This window comes from Eptesicus fuscus, chromosome 6, assembly GCF_027574615.1.
Source record: "Eptesicus fuscus isolate TK198812 chromosome 6, DD_ASM_mEF_20220401, whole genome shotgun sequence".
Taxonomy (NCBI): Eukaryota; Metazoa; Chordata; class Mammalia; order Chiroptera; family Vespertilionidae; genus Eptesicus; species Eptesicus fuscus.
Genome location: NC_072478.1, coordinates 18343109 through 18366279, shown reverse-complemented (window position 1 = coordinate 18366279; position 23171 = coordinate 18343109). Strand labels below are relative to the sequence as shown.

General features: G+C 53.4%; 1 protein-coding gene across 2 annotated transcripts; it reads left to right on the top strand.

Moving 5' to 3' along the window:
• The first annotated feature begins 482 nt into the window (after positions 1 to 482).
• RAB8A (RAB8A, member RAS oncogene family) lies at positions 483 to 21265 on the top strand. 2 transcript variants are annotated; one of them, XM_054717307.1, is made up of 8 exons: positions 483 to 689; positions 5596 to 5656; positions 7421 to 7481; positions 10905 to 10982; positions 12445 to 12534; positions 13120 to 13185; positions 14632 to 14682; positions 16084 to 16155. In XM_054717307.1, the coding sequence occupies exons 1-8, from the start codon at positions 566 to 568 to the stop codon at positions 16126 to 16128; spliced, it is 576 nt and encodes a 191-aa protein (XP_054573282.1). In that variant the 5' UTR covers positions 483 to 565; the 3' UTR covers positions 16129 to 16155. The 2 variants fall into 2 exon arrangements, with proteins under 2 accessions (XP_054573282.1, XP_008156049.1); XM_008157827.3 differs by lacking the exon at positions 16084 to 16155 and adding an exon at positions 19933 to 21265 and having other exon boundaries at positions 496 to 689.
• Positions 21266 to 23171: the final 1906 nt, after the last annotated feature.

The following is a 23171-nucleotide window of genomic DNA, read 5'->3' as shown; positions in this document are numbered from 1 at the left end:
GGCCTTCCCGCGCTCTTCCCGGAGCCTACTGAGCCTGCGCGGGCCGAGAAGGCGGGAGCCAGAGACCCCATGCACGTGCGCCCTCTGCTGGCACCTAACGGCTTCCCTGGTGCGCGTGCGCAAGCTCCCAAGGCCCCTCCCCGGGCTGCGGGGGCGCGGAGCCGTTGGCGCTGATCCCAGCGCGCTCCCCGCCTTGCTCGGGGCGGGGGGGGGGGGGGGGGGGGCCAAGGCGGGGCCTCCAGAGAGTCCGGGAAAGAAAGCCGGGACACGCCCCTTGTTCTGGTCTTCTTTTGAAGCCCCTAGACTCCTCACCGCTGGCCAATCGCAGCCCGCCCTGTCTCGAGCGTCGGCCAATGAGCGGCGCTCTGGGGCCGCTTCCGGCTCCGCGCCCCGCTCGCCCCTTCCCCAAGTCTCTCCGCGACGGGCGGGGCGCAGGGGCGGGCGTAGGCTGCGGTGACGCGCCAAAGGCTGGGAGCCAATGGGAGGCGAACTGGGCATTGATGGACGGGAACAGCGGCCAGTGGCGAGGCACTGGCCGCACTTCCCGTCGGGGAGAGAGTGTAATATGGCGAAGACCTACGATTACCTGTTCAAGCTGCTGCTGATCGGGGACTCGGGGGTGGGGAAGACCTGTGTCCTGTTCCGCTTCTCCGAGGACGCCTTCAACTCCACTTTCATCTCCACCATAGGTAATGGGGTCGGGGAGCGGCCGGGGTCGCCGGAGGCCTGGGTTGGGCGCGCCCCTGAGAGGCTTGGGCTGAGGGAGCGGCGGAGCCGGACGGACACAGGGATCTGAGAGGGTCGAGGGGTTCGGAGGGGAGAAGAGCAGTCGCCTCCGCCGCCGTTCGCGGGGTTCCTAGGCCATGAAGAGGACCAAGTGCCCATTTTGCAGATGCGAAGACTGAGGCCCAGCCTGCTTTTCGGGGAATATATGTCCTAGTCTAGGGTCTTGGCGCCTGTCATCTCGTTCGTTCCTCACAGCAGTCTTTGACGCTGTTCTTTAAAGAAGCTGTTCTGCAGGAAGGGTTCCCATCTTGCAGAAGTGAAATCGAGGCATAAGGAGTTGCTGTGGGAAAAGGCCCGTGACACCTAACCTTATTAAGAATTTACTGTGTGCCAGGCGCTCTATGTTCATTATCACATTCTACAATAATCCTCTGTGGTAGGTCTGTTATGAGCCCATCTCACAGATGAGGAATTTGAGGCTCAGGGAGGTGTGGGACTCGCCCAAGGTCATAGTCTGCAGGTGGCAGAGATGGGATTTGAATCCATGGGTGTCTGACCCCAAAGCTCAAAGCTCAGGCATCCCAGAGAGTGAGAGCACAGGACAGGCACAGCTGATCCACCTTGGAGCCAGAACTCTAACCCAGATCTCTTCTGCTCTGCCCTCTGCTCTTACCCCGTCAGGGGGTAAGACCCTTCTCCCCCCATGGGTGAATTTCTTCCCGAGAGGGAGTTCAGAGCCTCCCTATCCCACTTACGGGTCACAGCAATGGCAAGTGACAGCTGCCTTCCCCGGGACCTGTCATCCCCACAGAGATGCTAGATAAAAGTCTCAGTGAGAAACCAGAATCAGCCGTTGCCACAGACAGCCCGACTTCCCTATCGCTAGGCCCAGGACACCGGTTGTCACTTTGCAGAATAGCATTTCCTGCAAGGCCAGCCCACATTGTGGCTGAACGGAATTGACTTGTTGCTTTTCAGTTCTGATAGCCACAAAAGTGGAGCTGGCTTCTCACCACACCATAAAACAGCTATTGCCCACGTGAGGAGTTTTGACCTGGGAGTAACACGGATCTATGCAGCCTCGCTCGGCAGTGGGGAAGTGGAAGAACAGTTGCCAAGCCCAGGAATTGTTTCTGAATGGAGAAAACAGGCTCGGCCCTACCCCTGTGTGACTTAAACCCCGTCACGTCATCTCTTGACCCCCACAGTGAGCTGCTGAGTGCCCCCCTCCCGGAGCTGCACTTGGCAAAATTAGGTGCCAGGTGCCAAGTAGAGGAAATCTTCATGGCTGATTTCCAGCTGTTGTTCATTCTTGAACCATCACTTCACCCTTCTGAGCCCCGAGTAGGAGTGATGCTCTCTGCTTTGCTTCGTGCCCTGGGTGGTTGAGGACCAGAACTATACCATGAATAGGAGATTGTCCCCATTGCCTGGCGGACAGCATTCTTCCCCAGGGCACAAGTGTTTCTGATTCCTTCCCCCTCTCCCACTCCAAAGTCAAACTTTGGTATAAACCCTGTGCCCCCATCAATCAGGAAGTGATGCTAACACCTGGCAAGCTGTGGGTCACTCTCAACTCAGATCTCAGTTCCCCAGTATCAGAAACCTCCTGTACAGCACAAGCACTAGTAAGATCAGTTTAGGGGTGTGCTTTTTATTTGATTTCCGATTTGTGACCAGAAAATCCAGCCTGGCACTGAGGGCTCTGAGGAGACAGGCCTCCACTTGCAGAAGAGACCATGGTTTGGGCACGGTCACCTAGGAGACTAGAGGAGGCACTTGAACCAGGATCTCTCCTTCCCACTGTTTTTCCCTCATGGCACGTGTAGCCTTCCTGCAGGTCTGTGTCTTCTAGGAAAGTTTCATTTAATTCTGACCTTGAAGTTATAGCCTCATAATTCTTAGGCCTTGTAAAGTTTACACTTCCTAATTAAGTTTGGTGTGTTAATAAAACCCAGGAGAAGAATAGGACAGTGATATGGTACTCTGCCGATTGAATGGTGATTTCTTGACTTCATAGGTCCCAGTGCATCTGCGATGAGGGTGGGGGTGTTAGGAAGGGATGTCACTGGGATGCTTGGTCCTGAAATGCAACCTAATGCATAATGGGGATTCTCTGTTGGCAGTGAGTGTACCTCTGGGTTTTCTTTATAGATCAGAGATGAAGTGGCTCTTCATTTTCTGCAGATTATGTTTTGCCAAAGCCTGTTCTTATAAGCTCCATCGATTGTGGTGTGAACTTGGCCCCGTGGCTACCAGAATTGGTTCTCCCTAGCCTGGCTCACCCCACCACCTCCTCCGGACCCTATTCATCCATGTATTCAAGGAGACAGACGACAGGGGAACGTGCTGTGTAAACCATGGAGCATCACATAGATCCCGTTGCTCTTAATTCTTTCATTCAGTCATCTTTCCCTGACGCCTGCTGCATGCCAGGCCTCCACCTCCGTGTGGGGGCTGGAGAGATGACTCGAATGAATCAGAGGGAGGCAGCACTGTAACAAGGTCTATAGTCAAGGTGTGTGTACAGGACTGGGCAGTTGGCTTCTAGAAAGTACACATTCAGCCCCTGCCACACTGTCACTGGATATGCAGTCATAAAACTTTTGAGTCTCTGCTCTCCTGGAGCTTATAGTCTAGTGGGCACACTTTAAGCGCAGGCTTATAGTCTGTGGTCCCCAGGACAGATCCTGAGGCGAGCAGGGATGGAATTAGCATTGTCCTAATGGATTCTGAGGGTTCAAGTCAGGCCTGAGCCTCAAGGCTTCACAGGCAGAGATTAAGAACAAACTCATAGAGGCAGAGGTAGGTTTGGCTGTTTCCCCTCACACAGGCTATTCAAATCAGCAGGTTTTGCTGCTCATTTTCATGGAGCAAATAACCAAATAGACAATGTCAGGGATAAGCGCATGAAAAAAGAAAAGGCAGGTAGGAGAGAGAGAATAAGGAAGGTCAGGAAGGCTCCCCAGAGGAGGTGACCTGAACAGGAACCTGAGTGAAGGGAAGGGAGGAAGCCAGGTGACCGTGGAAGGAAAGACCATTCCAAGGGAGGGAAGAGCAAGAGGGAAAGCCTGAGACTAGAGTATGCTTAGGGTCAGGAAACAGCCAGGTGGGCAGCGTGGCCAGGCAGCTGGCGAGGAGCGCATGAGCTGTGAGTGCGGAGAGGTGTGCAGGTTAGACAGGCAGCTGTTTTTCCTTTGTTCTGGGGCTGAGGTCATGGTGGGAAGGTGTTTTGGGTTTTTGTAACAGTTTTATTGAGATATAATTTACAAACCATACACCTCATCCATTTAAAGTGTACAATTTAGTGGCTTTCACAGAGTTGTGGAACCATCACCATCGACTCTAGAACACTTCTATTATGCCAAAAAGAGACCCCAAACCCCTTGGTCACAATACCACCCTACCCGCTACCAATGGGACCCCATCTCCGCATTCCTCTCACAGCTCCTGGCAACTGCTAATCTCCTTTCTGTCTCTATGGAATTGCCTGTTCTAAACATCTATAATAATAAAAGCATAATATGCTAATTAGACCAGACAGCTGAACTACCTTCCGGATGTCATTCCAGACATCCTTCCGGACGAAGCCACAGCAGCGGGAGCCCAGGCAAAGGCAGGTAGGGGCAATCAGGCAGGCAGGCAGAGTGGTTAGGGCAGGGTCCTCAAACTTTTTAAACAGGGAGCCAGTTCACTGTCCCTCAGACCGTTGGAGGGTCGGACTATAGTTTAAAAAAAAACTATGAACAAATTCCTATGCACACTGCACATATCTTATTTTGAAGTAAAAAAAACAAAACAGCAAAAACACCCGCATGTGGCCCGCGGGCCGTAGTTTGAGGACACCTGGGTTAGGGGCAATGAAGTAGGCAGGCAGAGTGGTTAGGGTCGATCAGGCAGGCAGGCAGAGGGGTTAAGGGCAATGAGGCAGGCAGGCAGGCTAGTGGTTAGGAGCCAGCGGTCCCCGATTGTGAGAGAGTGCAGGCCGCGCTGAGGGAATCCCCCCCCATCCCCTAGCACGAATTTTGTGCACTGGGTCTCTAGTTTCATATAAATGTGATCATATACTGTGTGGCCTTTTGTGTCTGACTTCTTCCACTCAGCATGATGTTCTCAAAGTTTCTCTCTGTTGTTGTAGCGTGTCAGTGCTTTGTTCCTTTTCATGGCTGAGTAATGTTCTGTTATATGCATAGACCACATTTTGTTTATCCATTCATCGATTGGTAAACCCACTGGAAGGTTTGGAGCAGAGGTTTGCTTTGTGATGTGGTTGCGTTTGTGTTTTTAAAAGCTAGGGGAGGGACAGAGGGAGCAATGGTGGGAGCCTGGAGAGCAGCTGAGGAAGTTGAGAGGCCCCGGTCCTGGGGAGAGAGGTACATGGGAGAGAGGAGGGCAGGGTCAGAAAAGCTTCTTGGGAGGTGACCTTAAAATGGCTTTTAAAGGAGAGAGAAGTTTGCCAAGCTGATAGGTGGGCAGGATGGGGACCACAGAGAAGGAACAGTATGTGCAAAAGCTTGAGCCTACCTGTATCAGGGGCATCTTGGGGCCTATTGCCCTGGGTGCTTGGAGGCCCAGGGGTGGGGTGGTTGGAAGTGTGGGTCTCTGGCCTGCAAAGGGCTCTGCTGGGCCCACTCCTTAAGGCTGCCTGGTGGCAGAGGGAAGAGAACAAAGCTTTGGCACCTGAGTTACCTAGTTTGCCTACCCTCTTTGCCAGCTGCCAGGCAGTTGTGAGGGTTCCAAGATCCTGTGTGCCCAGCACTAGCCATGGCAGCTGTTACCTGCACAGGTTGGAGGTGCCCACCTCCGATGCAGCTTGGGAAATGGGCTGACAGTGATGTGCCTTTTTTTTTTTTTTTCCTTTTCTTTCAGGAATTGACTTTAAAATTAGGACCATAGAGCTCGATGGCAAGAGAATTAAACTACAGATATGGTAAGAGTCATTACCGTCTTCACCCGGAGAACACTTCAAGCAGAAGCCCCTGGTGTCCCCTCCCACTCCCTGTGACCATGGCCTCCATCTCTTTGTGCCCAGCCTAGATACTTGCTTCAGAAGCTTCATGAACTGTCCTCTGCTGGCTGCTGGGGCTGAAGTCTATGTCAGCACCTTCTGGGGACATAGCTACAAGCCCCCATTAGCTCAGAGGGGCCTGCTCCCATTGAACTTGGAGAGAGCCCTCTGTGCCTGGCAGTGGTAGAAGCTGCCAGGAGGACAAAATACCCCGGCCGGCATTTCCTTCTGAGCCTGTCAGCTCACTGAGCAAGGCCTACGTTGCTTCCTCTTTTCTTTCCCAGGGCAACCCGGGCCTCATTTCCTATTAGGCAGATCTGAAACCCCAGAACCAAAAATAAGCTGAGGCCAGGCCTCACCTGGGGCTGGCTTATGTGCCACATAAAATTAGGGAAGTGTGAGTCCCTGACACTGAGCTGGTCTGCAGCCCACAGCCCTGGGAGCTCAGTCTGAGCTCCGATGGCTAGATGTAGGGGAGCCCTGTTTTGCAGCCACATCACTTGGGGCCGGGGGGAGCACGAGCCCTGACCAAAATAAAGAAAAGTAATTTTTTGTAAGGTGGCACCATCCCTTTGGTCCGTGAGAGTGCCTTTGGGTGGGAGGCAGTGCCATGAGATAGGCTATAAAGCTGCCCTCTTCCCCCCACAGCTTGACCCCCTCCCCCCACAGCTTGATCCCGCCTATCCTCAAATCTCAGAGCATGAGCATCACCCCAGCTTGCTTCATAGTCCCTCTCAACTTCAATGGCATTCACCTCTGAATCTGATTCAAAACCAGAGGGATGAGGCCTAAAGCCTTGCCCATCCTGCAGAGCTCCTAGCCTTCAGCTCTGGCCACCTTGTAAGTTATCACTTTGTAAGCCATACAAGTTCCTCCACTTCCACCCTGTGTTTCCCAGCAGCCTTGGTGCCCAAGTCCAAAGTGACACTGTATCAGCAAGCAGAGTTTCACTTTCCTTTCCTCTTGTCTTCTTGCTTCTGCTCTTAGCAATCCCAGTGGGGTTAGTGACTTTCTTAAAACTTCTAGACTAGGCCATGATTGAGAATAAAATGATTAAGCACAAATGTCACCCCTGTTGGCATTAGAAAGTCAGCTTAGCCCCACATGACTAGGCATGCAGATCCCTCCTGAGATTGGAGGTTGAGGGGGTACAGAGTGGTAGGAGGAACCCTGGGTCCAGAGACAAAAAACATGGCCCTGGTTCTGCACCGATCTGTTAAAGCCCAGCGCTGAATACCATCCATGCCAGGAGCTGGGCTGGGCACAGTCCTGTCAGTGAGGAAGGACTTTCTCCCTGGCTTCCACCGAGATGTGTGAAAGCGCCTCCTCAGTCCCCACTGAGATCACCCATGCCACATGAGGAGCCCCTTCCACACTTGTGGTCCCAGATTTGCACAAATAGTAACATCCAACCATGGCTCTTCTGTGACCCAGAAACTCCGGGGTGAATTCCCAGGAAGCAGAGGTGGCTGTGTTGTGTCCCCAGCTGGGAGGCATCAGCAGGTTCCTAACCTGTGTGAGTCACAGTTCCTTCTCTGTAAGAATAGGGAGAATAAGGCGTGCTGCCCACTGCAGGACAATGAGTCAGAGTTGGCCCGCGAGAAAGCCAGGCATCCACCCCTGTTAAATGCCCCTCGTCCTCACTGTGACAGTGTCGCTAATATCCCTTCTCCTTCTCGTCTTTAGGGACACAGCTGGCCAGGAACGGTTTCGGACGATCACAACAGCCTACTATAGGGGCGCAATGGTATGGATTGGTGTTTTTGTTTGTTTGCTTGTTTAAGTAAAAGTGAAAGTCACTGCTTGGAAACCAAAACCTGGCTGTTTCTGAGGGGCCCCATGATCTGGCTCCTCGGGGGTCCTTAGTCCTGGGTTAGTTTTAGGAAAAGGCTGTGTGCCCCTCCCCCATACACATACATCCCTTGTGGCTTCAGAGACAATGCAGGGTTTAAGGAAACCTAATTCTTAGGGAATGAAGGAAGGCACAGGAAGCCGGTTCTTCCAGGTGAAGTCAGTGAAATCGGAGGTGGCATGTCCCAACACTTAGGAGCGTTCACTCAGCCCGTGCTAGTCTCTATGGAATTTGCTACTGAAAACTTGAAGATGGTCCAGGAGCTGACTTGTTCTGGGCTCTTGGCTGCGGCTGAGGCAGGGTGACGTGATCAGAAGATTGGTTCATCCCTCAAATATTTCTACCGAGCGCCTTCTCCAGGCCAGGCTTGAACTAGATTCAGGGGGAGACCCATGGGGGCTCTGAGCAGGTCATGCATGTGTGAGGTATGTACAGATGGGCGCTTAGGGGCCAACAGGAGCAGACACAGACCCCCGGGACCTGGCTCAGCACCCTGGGTCACCCTCTGAGTTTCATCTCCTTACTTGCAAAGTGGAACAGAGAATGAGACTATGTCCCAGACAGCCGGGAGGATAGGTGACCATCTCTCCATTTCAAGATCCTACCACACCCTGCCCTTTCCATGGTCATTGCCATATGCCCTGTGCCTGGGACAGTGCTGAGTATGCAGTGGGAGCTCAGGAAATGTGGTGGACTGCAAAAATGAATGGAGGCATTAAGTATTTAGCGTGTCCCACACAACGTCTGAAACATAATAGAAACTCAATCACAAAGATTGCAACCTTAGCTCTCCTCATTAAAATTAATTTACTAATTTTCCCCTCACCTTGCTGTGTTCTGGTGGGGCGGGGCCCTCAGGTCCCTGGGGGACCTTCTGTGTGGTCTCAAGTAGTCCCTGTCCTTCCAGGTCGTGGCCATAATTCCCTGTCTCCCCTGAGTGTGGGTGCCACGTTATCCCCGTTATACAGATGAGGACGCTGTGGCTTGGCGCCATTGCATGCCTGACTTAAGTTCATGCAGAGAGTACATGGCTGGGCCGGTCCTGGCAGGCTCTTCAGCTCCCACACCCTCAGCCCACCCCTGGCCAGCTGGACTGAGCCATCTGTAAGGCACTGTCCAGCTCCAAGACGATGGTGGTTTGTGATCCTCCTAGACCTGCGCTAACCATGCAGAAGCCACTGGCCACATGTGGCTCTTTGAATTTTAATCGGTTAAAATAGGACTCCAGCTCTACCCTCTCACTGGCCACATTTCAGGTGCCCCAGAGCCGAATGTGGCCAAGCAGAAACCTCACAGGACAGTGCAGAGAACATTGCCACCACTGCTGCCCCTTCACCCTCTCTGTCCATGAGGTACTAGACCATGGGGCCTCGAAAATGGGAACATTGGATGTCTGGTGTCCTGTTGTGAGCCTGCAAACAGCTATGGGGAACTGTGCCCAGATTGGGGCCAGGAAAATGATCACTAGGAGCCCCAAGGGGAGTTTCAGGGAGGACCTGGAATAGGGTGACATCGTGTTTTCCAGGTACTGATGCTGTTTCCTGATAGAGAGCTCTATCCGCTGCCCTCTTCACCACCCCCTTCCCTCCCCACACACTCCTATAGGTAGAAATCCAGGACCTTGGAATCGGCCTGTGGTGCCAACTTCTTGGTGGCAGTGAGAATCCTAGGCCATCAGAGGGGCCAGTCCCTGGATAAGGGGGTGAAAAGTCCTCACTGCCCCTGATGGCAGGAGTGCAGCCTCTGAGCAGAGACCCCCTACTATGCTCGAATCAGAGTCTGCCCACCAGCATCTTCTACTCACGCTGGCCTTGTGGGGAGGCAGACATCACGTCCTCTAAAATCTCTGAGGCCTCCCATCAACAGTCTCTTCAGTTCCTCAGGAAACCCCAGAATGAGGACCCAGATGGTATTTTCGAGAGGTCATGACCATGGCTGTGGCAGGCTGTAAGGCCACTGTGGGTATCCTTACGGTCACAGTAGGAATTTGGAAGTGCTGTGGCTTTCTTGCCCTGTCTCCATGGTGACCCTCATTCCTGAGGTTCTCCACCCAGTGCATACGCCTCGTTTTCTTACTCTGCAAACTCAGGCCGACTCAGAGACAAGGTCTTGGCCACACCAGAGGTGGTGGACGCCGGGCTGGGCCCTGGGAGCAGGTAGTGTGAGGGAATGGAGCAAGCTGACCTGAGCAGGACAGCTTGAGCCCAGATGCTGGGCTGCACAGGGGGATTGCAATGCGCTGCAGGCTGGTTTGCTGTGGATACCCTTCAAGATGTCTGGAACAACCAAGGGTGGCCTGGGTGTCGCTTGGTGCTGAGGAGGGCCCAGAGAGGTCCCTCCTCAGAGGTCCTTCAGGAGCCAGTGTCACAGCCCCTTCAGGGTTAGCCCCATGTGGGCTTAAACCTTAAAAGTCACTCCCCTCTGTGCTTTAGTTTCCCTTCCAACTAACAGGGATATTTGCCCCTCACATGATGGTGAAATCATGGGCTCAGGTGGAGGTAAGGTTGTGACTTTGGGGACCCATGGACTGTACCTAGGCACTCACATTGGCTATGGAACCCCTGGGCCTGAGTGCTGCCGGCCTGTGCTTGAAGCCAGCCCCCACTCTGGTGGGGTCGCTGGAAGGCACAGGGATGTCAGGATCAGGCTGCCCAGGGTTCAGAACCCAGTTGTGCCCTTTACTGTCTCGTGGGGCCAGAGACAGGGACCTAACCCTGTCATCCCACAACCTCAGGTTTCCCATCTGCAGAGTGGGGAGGATAGTGGGACCACTTGACCCAGGCCTGTGAGGCTTTAGGGAGACCCCACTGCAGTGTCTGGCACATAGGAAGCGCCCAGAGGAAGTGACATTGGCTGAACCCAGGAGGTGACTTGGGCCAGGGCAGGGGGATGAGTGAGGATTTGAAGGAAGCCAAGCACAGTAAGGTTGGCATGGGGGAGTACAGGGCTGTGGAACACTGTAGAGGGTAGGGAGCTGCAGGATGTGAAGTTGGAGGTCAGCAGGACCTCGGGGGCTGCTGGGGCACATGGGGTGTACTTACCTGCTGTGAGGAGCCAGCAAGGCCGTTTATGAGCATGGGTACGGTGGGATCTGGTCTAGGGGTGAAGGGTCACCTTGGTGGCTGAGGGGGCAGGACTAGAGCCTGGGAGACCAGGGATAGGCTGTTGCTGGAGCCCAGCAGAGGAAGAGCCCCAGTGATGGAGAGTAGGGAGTTATAGGGAGAGGTGTCATGTCAGGGTCCCTGCTGCCCTGCCTCGCTGGGTCTCCCCCTCAGCTCACAGCTCTTCTAGAACGTATCCCTGTCTCCCCTCGCTCAGGGCATCATGCTGGTCTACGACATCACTAACGAGAAGTCCTTTGACAACATCCGGAACTGGATTCGGAACATTGAGGAGGTAAGGCTTAAGGGAAACTTCCACCTTGCTTCTCCTCAGTTCTCACCCTGGAGCCCCCTGCTTTACAGGTGAGATCACTAGGCACAGAGCCACCCACAGGAACTTGTCCAGAGACCCATGCTAGCGATGTAGCCCAAGAGGGGCTGGAACCCAGGCACGCAGGCAACCCTAGAGACCACGCTGCCCTAGCCTGGTCACAGAGCGACTCTGAGAGCCCATTTCCCATCTGGGCTGTTGGGTTTGGTGATGTCTTGGTGATGAGAAGAAGTCACCCAAACTCTCTGTCACCGTGAGCATTTGGTGTTTTCTAGAAAAGAAAGGTCCTAGAATTGGCATGACCTTTGTCTTTGGAGGGGGTGGTGAGAAGCTGTATCAGGTGACTGAGCCACAGCAGAGTGGGGTGTGAGTTGGTGTGAGCTCCCCGTGTTCAGCAGCGCACAGACCACAGCTGGCTCGAAGAGAGACCTTGAACCACGAAGGGAGGGGAAGGTGGCCAGCCCCAGCTCCCCATTCCAAAGCCAGTGTCGTCACCTTTCTGCTCCCCAAAGAGCTTATCTCACCCCAAAGCCTTCCTGGACCGAGGCGCTTGCAGCTTTTGATGACTCACTAGGTGGGGCACTGGGTGTGAGGTGTGGCCAGAGGACTTTCCCCTCCTGGACTGCCACAGCAGAAGGTCACTCACTGCTGATCCGACAGTTATACTTAAGCAGTTGCACTGGGCCTCCTCCCCAGCAACTCGCCTTTGCTGTCAGTCAGCTGTGCCTGGCTGAGGGGGAGGAACTGCCCACACTCACGGTGGTCTTTGTGGAAGCTGCGTTTCTGGCCAGCAAGCGAGAGGGCCTTCCAGTTGGCAGGAAGTTAGGCGGGGAACCATGCAGGGCACTTTGGTGAGATCAGGTCTGAGCTGCAGCAAAGAAGGTCCTATCCAGTGCCTCGGGTCTCCAGGAAGCAGGGCCACTGCACGGAGGAGGGGCGGGTGGGAAAGAGTTAAGGGAATTCCAGGTGACGGCGAAGCATCAGAGCTGCCACCATCCCAGGCATGGCCCATTTCCAGAGCCCAAAGAGAGTAAGCTGGAGTAGGGTAGAAGCTCTCAGGATAGCAGCTGCCTCTCTCCCCGCCCCACTCCCGCAGAGGAGCCTGGCAGGGGTGCCTCCCATAGACCCCACTGGGTTCCCAGGGACACACACAGGAGCCTGGTAACTGCAGCCCATAGAGAAGCCATCCTCAGCAGGTAGAAAGCATTCACTTGGTCAGAGAAGCAGCCAGAACCCTAGACTTGGCCCTGGCTTTGGCTGTGTGACATGGGACAGGTTATTCAACCTCTGAACTTCATCTTGTCATATGCACAAGGGTGTGCCTAGCAATCCTGATTCTACCACTCTGATTTCAGGGGTCAGGCCACAGGTTGGCCTGTGAGCCCGTCTAACTGCACCTTTCACCTCTGTCTGTCCTCTCCCCCAGCATGCCTCTGCAGATGTTGAAAAGATGATACTTGGGAACAAGTGTGACGTGAACGACAAGAGACAAGTCTCCAAGGAACGGGGAGAGAAGGTGGGCATGGAGGCCAGCTTGGGCCTGGTATTGCCAGGCACCTCGGGGCAGAGGGACCTCAGGGTTTTAGGGTTCTCTGCATGGAGGCCTGCCCTTTCATGTCCCCCCTCCCCAAGGTTCCTTGATCGCTTGCTAAACCCCTCAGAATCTGCATGAGCATAGGATGACCTACCATCTCAGCTTGTCCGAGACTGGGGGTCCCAGAATGCAGGACTTTGCTGAGCAAAAGGGGACGAGTCGGTCGCCCAGTGGGGCACATGCCAAGGGAAGAGAGAGTGGGAAAAACATGCCCAGCCAGGCTTCAGGCTAAAGACTGTGAGCAGTGAAGGCTCCTAAGCTGTGCTGTGCATGTTCCTGCATGGTGTCTCATGGGAACCCATCGAGGCCACCGCGAGCAGAGAATGGAGCCATGGTCCTGCCATGAATAGTCACCACCTGCTGTCCACTGGTGACTCCAGGGAGCAAACCCACAGTACCCAGATCATCTGGGGACTCCCCATCACTGTTCCAATTTAGGGTGCTTCCTGGGGGTCAGGTGTACCTGGCAGCTGACGTGTGTGCGTGTATGTCTTCCCTCCCTCACAGCTGGCCCTGGACTATGGAATCAAGTTCATGGAGACCAGTGCAAAGGCCAACATCAATGTGGAGAACGTGAGTCCCAGGCCCACAGCCCTAGCCCCTTCAGACTGAGGGTTGGTCTATACCCTCTGAGAAGACTCTGCCACAGGGTCTGGTCACAGGCTCTGGGCTGTCCTGTTGGCCATCTGTCCAAGAGGCACTTCCTGGGCAGGGCATTTGCCAGGCTCCTTGAGCTGCCCAGCTGGCCCCGGGTATTACCCCCTCTCTCCCTGCCCCTTCCCCGCCCCATGTTCTGATGTTAGCAGGTGCAGGCCCCAGCTGGGCACCTAGGATATTTTCTCACTGGCTCTTAGGGAGCCTTGGGAAATAGGCAGGGTTTCAAAGATGGGGAAACTGAGTACCCGGGTAGGTGCTCTGGGCCACGCCACCCACATAGACATCCTGGTCACAAGCCCAGACGAAGTAGGGAGCCTTGGCCTAGCCTTGGCCCAGGCCACCCTCCCCTCTCCACACGCGACGCCAACCTTGCAGCTGACCTACCTTCTCTTCACCCCACCACCCCAGTGATCTTTCCAAAACGGACCATCCATGTCACTCCCGACTTCAACCCCCTACACCTGGCTTAGAAGGCCCGCCCCAGCTGTGTGTGCAGCCCAGAGATCAGGCTTCGCCAACCGCTTTTCATCCCAGGCCACCTCCAAGCCTTTGCTTACGGTCCCTTCCCTCACACCCCCTTTTCCATCAGGGCCTGGCCCCAGTGGCCCTTCCCCAAGGAAGTCTCCACCATCCCTAGACCTTAGCCCTACCACTTTGGGTCCCCAGCACCCCTATCTCCGCTCCATGACAGAACTGTCCACATCACACAGGTGTTTGCTGAGACTCCACTCCTCCCACCAAACCAGTAGCCCCTTAGGTGCAAGTGCTGAGGCCAGGTCTCTGTGTGAGGCCCAGGGGCTAGGGTGTGGTTTGTAGTGTTCTTCAAAGGAGCAGACGAGGGAAGGGAGGGGAAAGGGTTAGGAGACCACAACAGAGGCAGCAGCCTCTGGTCAAACCATCCCTGGAAGACAACCCTTTACCCCATCCCAGCCCTTCCAGGCCTCTCTGCCAGGCAAGGACCCAAAATGAAGCTTGTTTGGCCAAAGAGCTGCTTGTCTTTCTACCCTGCCCCTGACCATTAGAAAAGGGGCAAAGCAGGTAGGCAGCGCACAGGAGTCCAGGATGGGTTCTCCTCCTGGATTCTTCCAGATTGGTCCGTTAACCTCTAGATGCCTTGGGACAAGTCACTTCGTCCTTTTGAGCCTCAGTTTTCTCCCTGACCAGTCGAAGCTGATTCACCTCCCACGGTCATTGGCTCAGGGGAAGTGCTAGTCGTGGCGGGTGGGGGTAGGAGATGGGGCTGGACAGTGGAGACCCCCACCTCGCTGTCCCACCGTCCCCTATCCATAGTGGCACCCGGGAACCAGCAAGTCCCCATCTGCTTCCTGCTGCTGGGGTACTAACAACGTGCTTATTTCACAGGCATTTTTCACTCTCGCCAGAGACATCAAAGCAAAAATGGACAAAAAATTGGTGAGTGTGTGTCCTTCCTCATCCCTGAATGGTTCTCTGTTGGAGCCTGCCGTTTTCCACCTCAGTGGTGTGGTTCAGCCCAGACAGATCCTCTGTCAGGGCCCAGCCAGACCCAGTTGAGATGGCTAGGAAGGGGGAAGAGGTAGCAGTTGGGGTTGGGGCATCGGCTCCCAGACATGCTCATCTACCTTGTTCTCTCTCTGTGGCTCAGAGCTGCTCAGCTCCAGGCTGTGTCCAGGCAGACAAGGCCCTGCCTGCTGAGTGCACTGGCTAGCAAGGGACACATGGCCTTTCCCAACCCTGACAGCCCCCAGCAGCACCCGTCCTGACAAGTCTGGCAGGTGATAGCCTTTTTCCCCTACCAGCCCCAAATTTGGCAGGTTGTGATGGCTCTATGACCTTTAATAGTAGGTCCAGGGCTCTGAGGCCTCCAGGAGGTCCTACTTGAGTCCCTCTTATCCACCCTTTCATTTGTTTCTGGCTTTTTTGTTCACCACACAAGCATTTCATGGTCCTTAATACTCAGCATAATTATACTTACTTGGTCGAGTCTGAAATCTCAGCTGTACTTCGGGCATGTTCAGCGCCTAAATGCTGTTGTGAGTGTTGCCTGGGAGCCTCATTCAGTGGCCACTCTTTCCCAGCCAGTGACACTCTCCAGCGCTCTACTTGTGGCTCATTTAGGTCTCATTACACAGAGTGCACACACAGCACAAAATGCCGTTCAAGTAGGTCACACCTGATTTAAAAATACGTGTATTTTTATAATTCTAAGATACCATGAATTAAATCACGAGGCACAAGATGGATTTAATAGCAGCTCTTTGGCCAAAACGGGAAACAGTCCATGTAAACCAGTGTACTTTTATTTTTCTATTTTTTTTATATATGTTTCTATTTATTTCTGAGAAGAAGAGAGATAGAAACATCAATGATGAGAGAGAATCATTGATTGGCTGCCTCCTGCACGCCCCACACTGGGGATCAAGCTCATAACCCAGACATAGGCCCTGACCGGCAATCAAACCTGGTTCATAGGGCGACATTCAACCAGTGAGCCATGTCAGCCGGGCACAGTGTACTTTTCTTTAGTCTGCAGGCCGATGCTCTATCCACTGAGCCAAACCGGTTAGGGCCTAGTGTACTTTTCTTACACAAATTTTCTTACAACGGACTTGCTTTTCTCTTGAGTATAATGGTAAATTTTTGATTCTTAACGGTCCTTCTGACTCAATTTTGCCCACTGCAGTTACGTTGAACATCGAAGTGACACTTGGCCCATATTTTTGATACTGGCCTGTTGATTGCCTCCAGAATGTGCCATATTTATTAGGGCTCATCACAAAGCACTAGTACACAGCCATAATCCTTACGATTTCTCTCTTTTTTTTTTTTTAACAGAATTGCAAATCACCCATTTCCTACCATCTTTCTGTTTGTATTTAGCACTGCAGCCCCATACTATTTTATGTGTCTTTTTTTTAATTGAAATATATCTGATATCAACATTATGTAAGTTTGAGCTGTACAATGTTAGCATGGTATGTTAATATGTTGCAATATGATTACCATGGTAGCCTTAGCTGACACCTCTATTACATTCACATAATTATTATTTCTTTTTTGTCTTGAGAACAATTAAGATCTAGTCTCCTAGCAACTTGGAAGTTTATAATATTGTTGACTCTGATTACAGTGCTCTTCATTAGATCCCCTGGGACTTGTTTATCTTACCAGTACAAGTTCACGTTTATCTTTATCATCACTGACAGCCAGCTCAGCCCACCCTTTCTTCTCTCTTGAAAGTGTCACAGAAGGGCGGGCTCTGCTGATGCCCACCCCACTCCCAGACCTCTGGCATTTTCCCTCCCAGCACAACCCAGTGCTTCCCGCTGCACGGAGAGCAGACTCCACACGCCGTGCCAGGCCACCTGGGCTTCATGCACTGGCTGCTGCCACTGCTTCACCTTGTCACCCACTGTGCTCCAGCCATGCTGGCCTTTTCTTGTTCTTGAAGCACCCCGTGTTTATTTGGGTTTCCTTCCCTCCACCTGAGGCGCTTCTCCCCTCCCCATTAGTTCCCTAGGGCTGTCCCAGCAAATCCTCGTAACAACCATTCCAGCTTGCACCAGACGCATTCATTATCTTAATGTCCTGGCGGTCAGGATTCTGAAATGGGTCTCACCAGGCTCAGATCAAAGTGTCAGCAGGGCTGAATTCATTTCTGGAGGCTCCAGGGGGGAATCCATTTTCTTGCCTGTCAGCTTCTAGAGGGCACTGCATCCCAAGCCTTAGAACCACTTGCGCCATCTTGGACCCTGCTGCCATCCCCTCTCTTTCTTGGACCACAGCTGAGAAGGTTTCTCTGCCTTTGAGGATCCACAGGATTAGATAGGGCTCACCCGGATGATCCCGCATGCTCGCCCCATCTGACTTGAGTCAAATTTGCAAAGTCCCTCTTGCCATAGCAGGTGCCATACTCATATGTTCCAGGGATTAGGGTGCAGACATCATTGGGGGCCGTTGCTTTGCTGACCACACACCTGGACTGTCCCAGGTCTCACTGCCTTACCTTCATGAGGTCTCTGACACCACCATCAAAGCACACCTCCACCTCTTGGCCTACCTTTTCTCTCATTCCTCACCGTGGTGGGAAATCACTGCTTTTTTGTTTACCACATAATTTTCGTCCCAGTGTGAGCTTCCCAAGGCAGGGGGTTCTTCACCACTGCATGCCCAGCACTCACAAAAGTGCCTGACACAGCTTAGGCATTCAGGAGTTATTAAGTAAATTCAGGGTGTTTTCTTTACCTAAGAGCTGAAAGATGAGAAAGAATTCATCAAAGAGAAGGGGGCTGACCCTTTCCAAACAGGGTGACGTGGGAGAAAATAAGATTTACATTCCCAGAGCTGGCAGAGGCTCTGGATGCTGGGTGACAGATTTGACAGAAGGGACAGTCCTCTGAGAGCAGTGTGGGGCACTGGTGTGTTTTCAGTAAGCCTTGAGTGGGCAAGGTTAAGGTTTCTGGTTTATACCACCCACAGCAGAATGAAAGGTAGACCGGGGGAAAAGTGGTAAGTCAGAGCCTTACCACAGAGACATGGAGACCATCCAGGTGTGAGTGGAATTTGGTCCTTGAATTCAGCACCCCCAACCCCCAAATTCCAAGGGACATTTGGCTGCCTCGTGACTGCCTCACTAGTAGGGGTAGAAAGGAGGAGGGAAGAGTGGGTATGGAGAGAAGGAAATAGGGAAAAGAGTGAGAGGGAGAATAAATGGAAAGGTGTTGAGGGGATGAAGGGAAAGGGGTAAATGAATAGGTGAATAAGTTGAAAGAATGAATGATGGTTGGAAGGGTTGGTGGGTAATAGAAAAAATTATCTCTGGGTTTGTGTAAGATGAATTGTCAGTTGGAAGTGATAATTGGATGGATGGATGGATTGGATGGATGGATGGAAGGGAATGGACAGATGTATGATTTATAAGAAGGGGATGAATGAATAGAAGGAAGAGAATAGACAGGTGGATGGTTAGTTTGAAGGGGAAGGAAGAAAGAGGGTGGATAGATGGGTGTTTGGTTGGCTGGAAGGGGATAGATTGATGGTGGTTGAAAGGGGATGAATCTATTAATCGTTGAAGGTGATGGATGATTGGGTAGATGGGTGATGGGTAGGAGGAAATGGATAGCCTTGCAGTTGGATGGTTGGATGGAAGGGGGTGAATGGATGGATGGAAGATGGTGGACGGGAGGGGATGGGTTGACTTGCAGTTGGATGGTTGGATGGACGGTGATAAATGGATGGTTGGAAGATGGTGGACGGGAGGGGATGGGTTGACTTGCAGTTGGATGGTTGGATGGAAGGGGGTGAATGGATGGATGGATAATGATGGACGGGAGGGCACGGGTAGACTTTCAGTTGGATGGTTGGATGGAAGGGAGTGAATGGATGGATGGATAATGATGGACGGGAGGGCACGGGTAGACTTGCAATTGGATGGTTGGATGGAAGGGGGTGAATGGATGGATGGATGGTGGTGGACGGGAGGGGATGGGTTGACTTGCAGTTGGATGGTTGGATGGACGGTGATAAATGGATGATTGGAAGATGGTGGATGGGAGGGGATGGGTTGACTTGCAGTTGGATGGAAGGGAGTGAATGGATGGATGGATGATGATGGACGGGAGGGCACGGGTAGACTTGCAATTGGATGGTTGGATGGAAGGGGGTGAATGGATGGATGGATGGTGGTGGACGGGAGGGGATGGGTTGACTTGCAGTTGGATGGTTGGATGGACGGTGATAAATGGATGATTGGAAGATGGTGGATGGGAGGGGATGGGTTGACTTGCAGTTGGATGGAAGGGAGTGAATGGATGGATGGATGATGATGGACGGGAGGGCATGGGTAGACTTGCAGTTGGATGGTTGGATGGAAGTGGGTGAATAGATGGATGGAAGATGGTGGATGGGAGGGGATGGATTGACTTGCAGTTGGATGGTTGGATGGAAGGGGGTGAATGGATGGATGGATGATGATGGACGGGAGGGGATGGGTTGACTTGCAGTTAGATGGTTGGATGGACGGTGATAAATGGATGGTTGGAAGATGGTGGACGGGAGGGGATGGGTTGACTTGCAGTTGGATGGTTGGATGGAAGGGGGTGAATGGATGGATGGATAATGATGGACGGGAGGGCACGGGTAGACTTTCAGTTGGATGGTTGGATGGAAGGGAGTGAATGGATGGATGGATAATGATGGACGGGAGGGCACGGGTAGACTTGCAATTGGATGGTTGGATGGAAGGGGGTGAATGGATGGATGGATGGTGGTGGACGGGAGGGGATGGGTTGACTTGCAGTTGGATGGTTGGATGGACGGTGATAAATGGATGATTGGAAGATGGTGGATGGGAGGGGATGGGTTGACTTGCAGTTGGATGGAAGGGAGTGAATGGATGGATGGATGATGATGGACGGGAGGGCATGGGTAGACTTGCAGTTGGATGGTTGGATGGAAGTGGGTGAATAGATGGATGGAAGATGGTGGATGGGAGGGGATGGATTGACTTGCAGTTGGATGGTTGGATGGAAGGGGGTGAATGGATGGATGGATGATGATGGACGGGAGGGGATGGGTTGACTTGCAGTTGGGTGATTAGATGGTTCCTTGGTTAAATGGCTGGTTGGTTAAGAGACATAATGCTTATGCTCAGTCATAACCTCAGAAAACTTCTTGTGACTTCAGGAAGGCAACAGCCCCCAGGGGAGCAACCAGGGAGTCAAAATCACCCCGGACCAGCAGAAGAAGACCAGCTTTTTCCGATGTGTTCTTCTGTGAGGAACGCCGCCTTACTCTGAGCCTCGCTCAGCCGAGCTGACTGTGCCTGTCCTGAGTGAGCCCCTCACTCAGCCGGGGCCCCCCTCCAATGCCCCTGCCACGGCCACCGGGCCCAGGGCCACCAGAACACAATTGAGAAATTGTTTATTTTAGTAACTTTGATCTTTTTCAACTTTGGAGATGGAGTAAGTTAAGAATTTGCTATTTTTCCTGTGATGTCCACCAAACTGGCCCATGCATCGTGTATCTGGAGAGAAAGATGGACATGACATGACCAGCAGCCGTGACCATGGTGGGCCTCCATCTCTGGGGCGTGACAACGAAAATTCCACTGCAAAGCCTGTCTGCGTCCTGGCGCAGAAGCCCGGCTCCCAAAGGCCAGTGATGGTTCCAGGAGGCTGAGCTTCGCACCCTCAGTGCGGTGACCCCTCGGCCCAGGAGGCATCGCCGACACGTCTGACTCCCACTTCCACCTTTTCTCTCTTTTTTTGGACAAGTGACAAAAACCGTTATGTTTCTTTTCTCCCCTCCCTCTTCTTTGTGACTCTTCAAACCAAAGGGAAGCACAAATTAAGGAAATCCTGTGTAAAGCGTTCAGAAGGAAGGAGGGGAAGGCCTCGCCTGTCCACAACCAGGTTTTGGTCTGTAATTCAGTCAGGCCTCGGGCGTGGTCATTGGGCCTCGGCAGTCCCTGTCTGATCACCGAGGGGACCCATACATCCTACGGGTGACCCCAAAAATGCAACCACACACCGATCACCCGCAATTAAGGCGTTGGCCTCTCGGCCCCCAAACAGCCCCCACTCCCACAGTGTCCAAACCGGACGTTCTTTCTAGCTGAGATTTTTATTTTTCCAGATCTGTAGTGCCATGAAGTGATTCCGTCTTTGATTTCCAGCGGCAGATCCAGGTGACCAGGGACTCGGATGCATCTGTGTTCGAGAGCATGAAGCATCCCAGGCGATGGTTTTAACTGCTGTCGTTGGTTCTGTTTTGACAGCTCTGCCTTCCCATAGAGGGTGCATTTGAGACCAGGTCACCAGGTCCGAGGGGTGTCACGAGGGAGCCTTTATATTTCTTTTTCTTACACTTCACCCCAAGCTGCTGTCCACCTAAGCCACTGGCGTCGAAATGTCTTTTTTGAATTAAAACCAATGTACCAGCCATAGTCTGTTCCTGGAATCTCTTAACATGCTGTTTACATCAATAAACACACTTAAGGAAAACAAGTTAAAGCTCATTTTAAAGTTCTCAGGCTTTATATCCACAGTTCTCTGTGGGTGGACAGGTGTGGCCCGGCGTTGGGTGGTAGGTTCGCAGAAGGCCTGTTATGTAAAACGCAGCCCAGCCAGCAGGGGCCTCAGGTCTGGACAGGAACCAAGTGGAGGTGGTGTGTGCCCCAGGCTCTGGGATGACACCGTTATTCAAAGGCTGGCGTGGGAAATAAAGCTTCCTACCCCCACCCCACAGAAAAACAAGAGACCCTATTCTCTGCACCACTTGGGTTTCCACGTCCCATGCTGAACCTGCTGGTCAACACTAGCCCCCACAGTGTCACCAGGTTCTCTCGTCTGGTCTCTGTGGGCATCCATCTGCCAAGTTGCACATTCAGCTCTGAGACCCCTTTCTCACCTCGGGAGCATCCTTCCCCATCCCTGCAATCCTGCTTCCCCGGCTTCTGGCACATGGCCACCATTTGCCTCTTCTCTAGACTGGCCCCAGTGGGTTTCTTCTCTGTTGGGGTCCCCAAGATCCCCCAGGTCACTGGTTCCCTGGGACTCGGCATATAGCTAATGTATTACAGCCAAAGGACACAGGAAAATGGGCTCAGGAAGAGGCGCGTGGAGCCACGTCCAGAGGAAACCAGGCACAAGCTTCCAGGCGTCCTCTCGGCGTGGGGTCACACTTCTCCATCGCCAAGCTGTGACAAGCGTGAAGTGTTAGCTGCCAGGGCGCTCCTTGGAGACTCAGCACCCAGGGTTTTACTGGGACTGGTCATGGAGGCACCTCCGCGGCGAGGCATGTACCAAAATTGCAGCAGCCTGGAGAGAAAGCAGGCATTCAGCATAAACCGCATTGTACAAGCATTTAAGCATGGTTGTGAGAAGGCTTTATTTCAGTATAGGGAACTCTACCAGCCAAGTTCCTGCATGCCAGCCAATGGCCAGCCTTCAGGCGTGCCGGTGACTTCTCTGTGCATCCAGCCCAGACACCAGTCTGAGCTCCAGACCCCATATAACTCACACTGCATGCGGTGGGCCTGCCCACCTCTTCCCTTTTCTCTGCCATTCTCCCCTGGCTCACCTCACCCCAGCCCCTGTGTGCCTTACTCTCCCGCTTCACCCCGTGCTCGCCACTGCCCTGGTGCCTTTGCACCCGCTGCACCCGTGGCCTGGCAGTCCTCTAACAGCTGCACAGCCCACTTGTGCCCATCCTGACCATCCAGGACGGCCTCCCTCCTCCCACCTCATCATCAGAGCATCTGTGGGAATTCACGGCTCACGGCCAACTTGTCTCCCCCCACCACGGAAGCTCCACGAGCCTGACTTGCCCACCCCTGACATCTGTGGCAAAGTGGCATTGTGGTCACTTCCCCGGAGGGCCACGCACCCCACACGAGCCGTGGCCATCCCAATCACCAGCTGAGGCTGCCAGTGAAAAGTCCAGGCCTGGTGTCGAGGGGAAGGGGCTTTGGAGTCCCAGCCCAGATCTCCCTGCTGGTCCCCTTCTAGAAGGTGCTCTGGGGACCACTTGTCCATCCAGTTTCCAGTGGTCACTGAGGGCTAGGGGGTGGGGATTCTGATGTGACATTCTCAGGGGAGGATGTTCGTTTGTGGGAGACCACATGTGCCAAGCAGGTTGGGGGACTCAGGCTGCAGTCCTCTGTGGTGGGGCCTCAGGGGGCTGGGCTGGAGGTGGACTGATAAGGCCCCACGTTCCTGTAGCCTGAACGCCATGCAAATGATACCCCAATGGTCAGGCTTTCTAACTGACACGGTTCACTGGGCACTTCCGATCCCCTCCCCTCATCACTGAGGCTGGGAGCCGGCTCCCTGGGCTATGGAGGGCATGAGGAATCAGAGTGGTGAGGTGAGTTGCCCAAGGTTGCCCAGCCTGAGAGGCCTGGGGCCTCAGCCTGCATCTCC

Bases quoted from the DNA above. Each gene is read 5' to 3' on its own strand.
- RAB8A (XM_008157827.3), top strand. From the start codon at position 566: ATGGCGAAGACCTACGATTACCTGTTCAAGCTGCTGCTGATCGGGGAC. The intron at 7,482-10,904 runs GTATGGATTGGT...CCCCTCGCTCAG, and splicing joins CCTACTATAGGGGCGCAATG to GGCATCATGCTGGTCTACGA. The intron at 13,186-14,631 runs GTGAGTCCCAGG...CTTATTTCACAG, and splicing joins CCAACATCAATGTGGAGAAC to GCATTTTTCACTCTCGCCAG.